At 35.6% G+C, this 1,277-nt stretch overlaps 1 protein-coding gene across 1 annotated transcript in view; it reads left to right on the top strand.

Moving 5' to 3' along the window:
• Positions 1–679: 679 nt before the first annotated feature.
• The window catches only part of EMH_0015370 (uncharacterized protein), a gene marked incomplete at both ends in the record, with an annotated part of 1,911 nt that continues 1,313 nt past the window's right edge, over positions 680–1,277 (top strand). The window contains one exon of the mRNA XM_013500389.1: positions 680–726. Within this exon, the coding sequence (XP_013355843.1) occupies positions 680–726 (47 nt within the window). The remainder of the gene's footprint in view (positions 727–1,277) is intronic.

Here is a 1,277-nt window from a genome sequence, read left to right as displayed (position 1 = left end):
ATAGCTATATTCCTAGCTAGCTAGCTAGCTATATTCCTAGCTAGCTAGCTAGCTAGATACCTAGCTACTTAGCTAGCTAGCTAGCTCGACAGACAAACAGGCAGAGAGCTAGACAGCCTGACAGAGAGACAGACAGACAAGCAGCTAGCTAGTTAGCTAGCTATAGTACACAGGCGGCAACATCCGGGTGTACAGGCAGCAACATTCAGGTGTACAAGCAGCAACATTCAGGTGTACAGGCAGCAGCATTGGGGTGTACATGCAGTAGCATTGGGGTGTACAGGCAGCAGCATTCAGGTGTACAGGCAGCAGCACTGGGGTGTACAGGCAGCTGATCGCTGGATTCTATCGAGTCACCGCTCAGGGGTCAATTGAGCTGCATGTACACCCGAAATTAAAAAAACATTTGTTCCGTTTTATCCCCCAAAATATATAAATTTATTTTATTAAAAGAGTTTAAAAATAAGTGCAGGATGTGTGTACGCATATTTCAGGTGTATCCTCAGCTCCGCTCCGGTGGCTGTGTTCAGAAGGCGACCAGCAACGGCTGCTAGGCAGCATGGGTTTCTATTTTTTTTTTAATTTATTTTTATCTTTTTAAAATATAAATCATCTATCTTTTTCTTTTTTCTCTTTTTCTTCTTTTTCTATACTCTCCTGTTTCTCTTATCTCCTGCTAATGCCAGCTGAGGCCCCCAACCCGTCGGCACGGCTACTGGAGCCCCCGTAGGATATATGAATTTGTTTTTTTTTTATTCTTTAATTTCAAAACAAATATATTATTATAATAAAAAATAAATTTATTTAATTTATTTCAACTTAAAAATTAGTGTTTACTGTATTTCACCCGAGCTTTCCCCCCCCACATGATGATAGCATCGAGCTGGGGTTCCTTCTGGTGTATATAATACAAATTTGTGTTTCTCTCGATAATAATTAATTATTTTTATTTTATTTTATTTTATTCTTTTTAATTTTATTTTTCTCATTCTAAAGATGGGCTGAAGAGCATGCGTTTCTCTTCTTTTTGTTTTTTTATTTCAGTTTCTGTTTTTTTCTGTTTTCTCGATTCTATCGATGGGTTGAAATGCATATTATAAAAGATTCCTTTGACTTGAAATTTTTTATTTTTTCTTTTTTTTTTGTATTTTTTTGATTCTAAAGAAACTTCAAATATTATTTTTCTTTTTTTTTGTTTTTTATTTTATTTTATTCTTTCTCTTTGTATTTTTCTCATTCTAACGATAGGCTAAACGGTATTTGTTGCTGTTTTCTTT

The sequence above is a fragment of the Eimeria mitis genome, genomic scaffold, assembly GCF_000499745.2.
Source record: "Eimeria mitis Houghton genomic scaffold, Emh_scaff535, whole genome shotgun sequence".
Taxonomy (NCBI): domain Eukaryota; phylum Apicomplexa; class Conoidasida; order Eucoccidiorida; family Eimeriidae; genus Eimeria; species Eimeria mitis.
The sequence above is the reverse complement of the archived record's forward strand: the minus strand, read 5'-3'. Positions and strand labels throughout refer to the sequence as shown.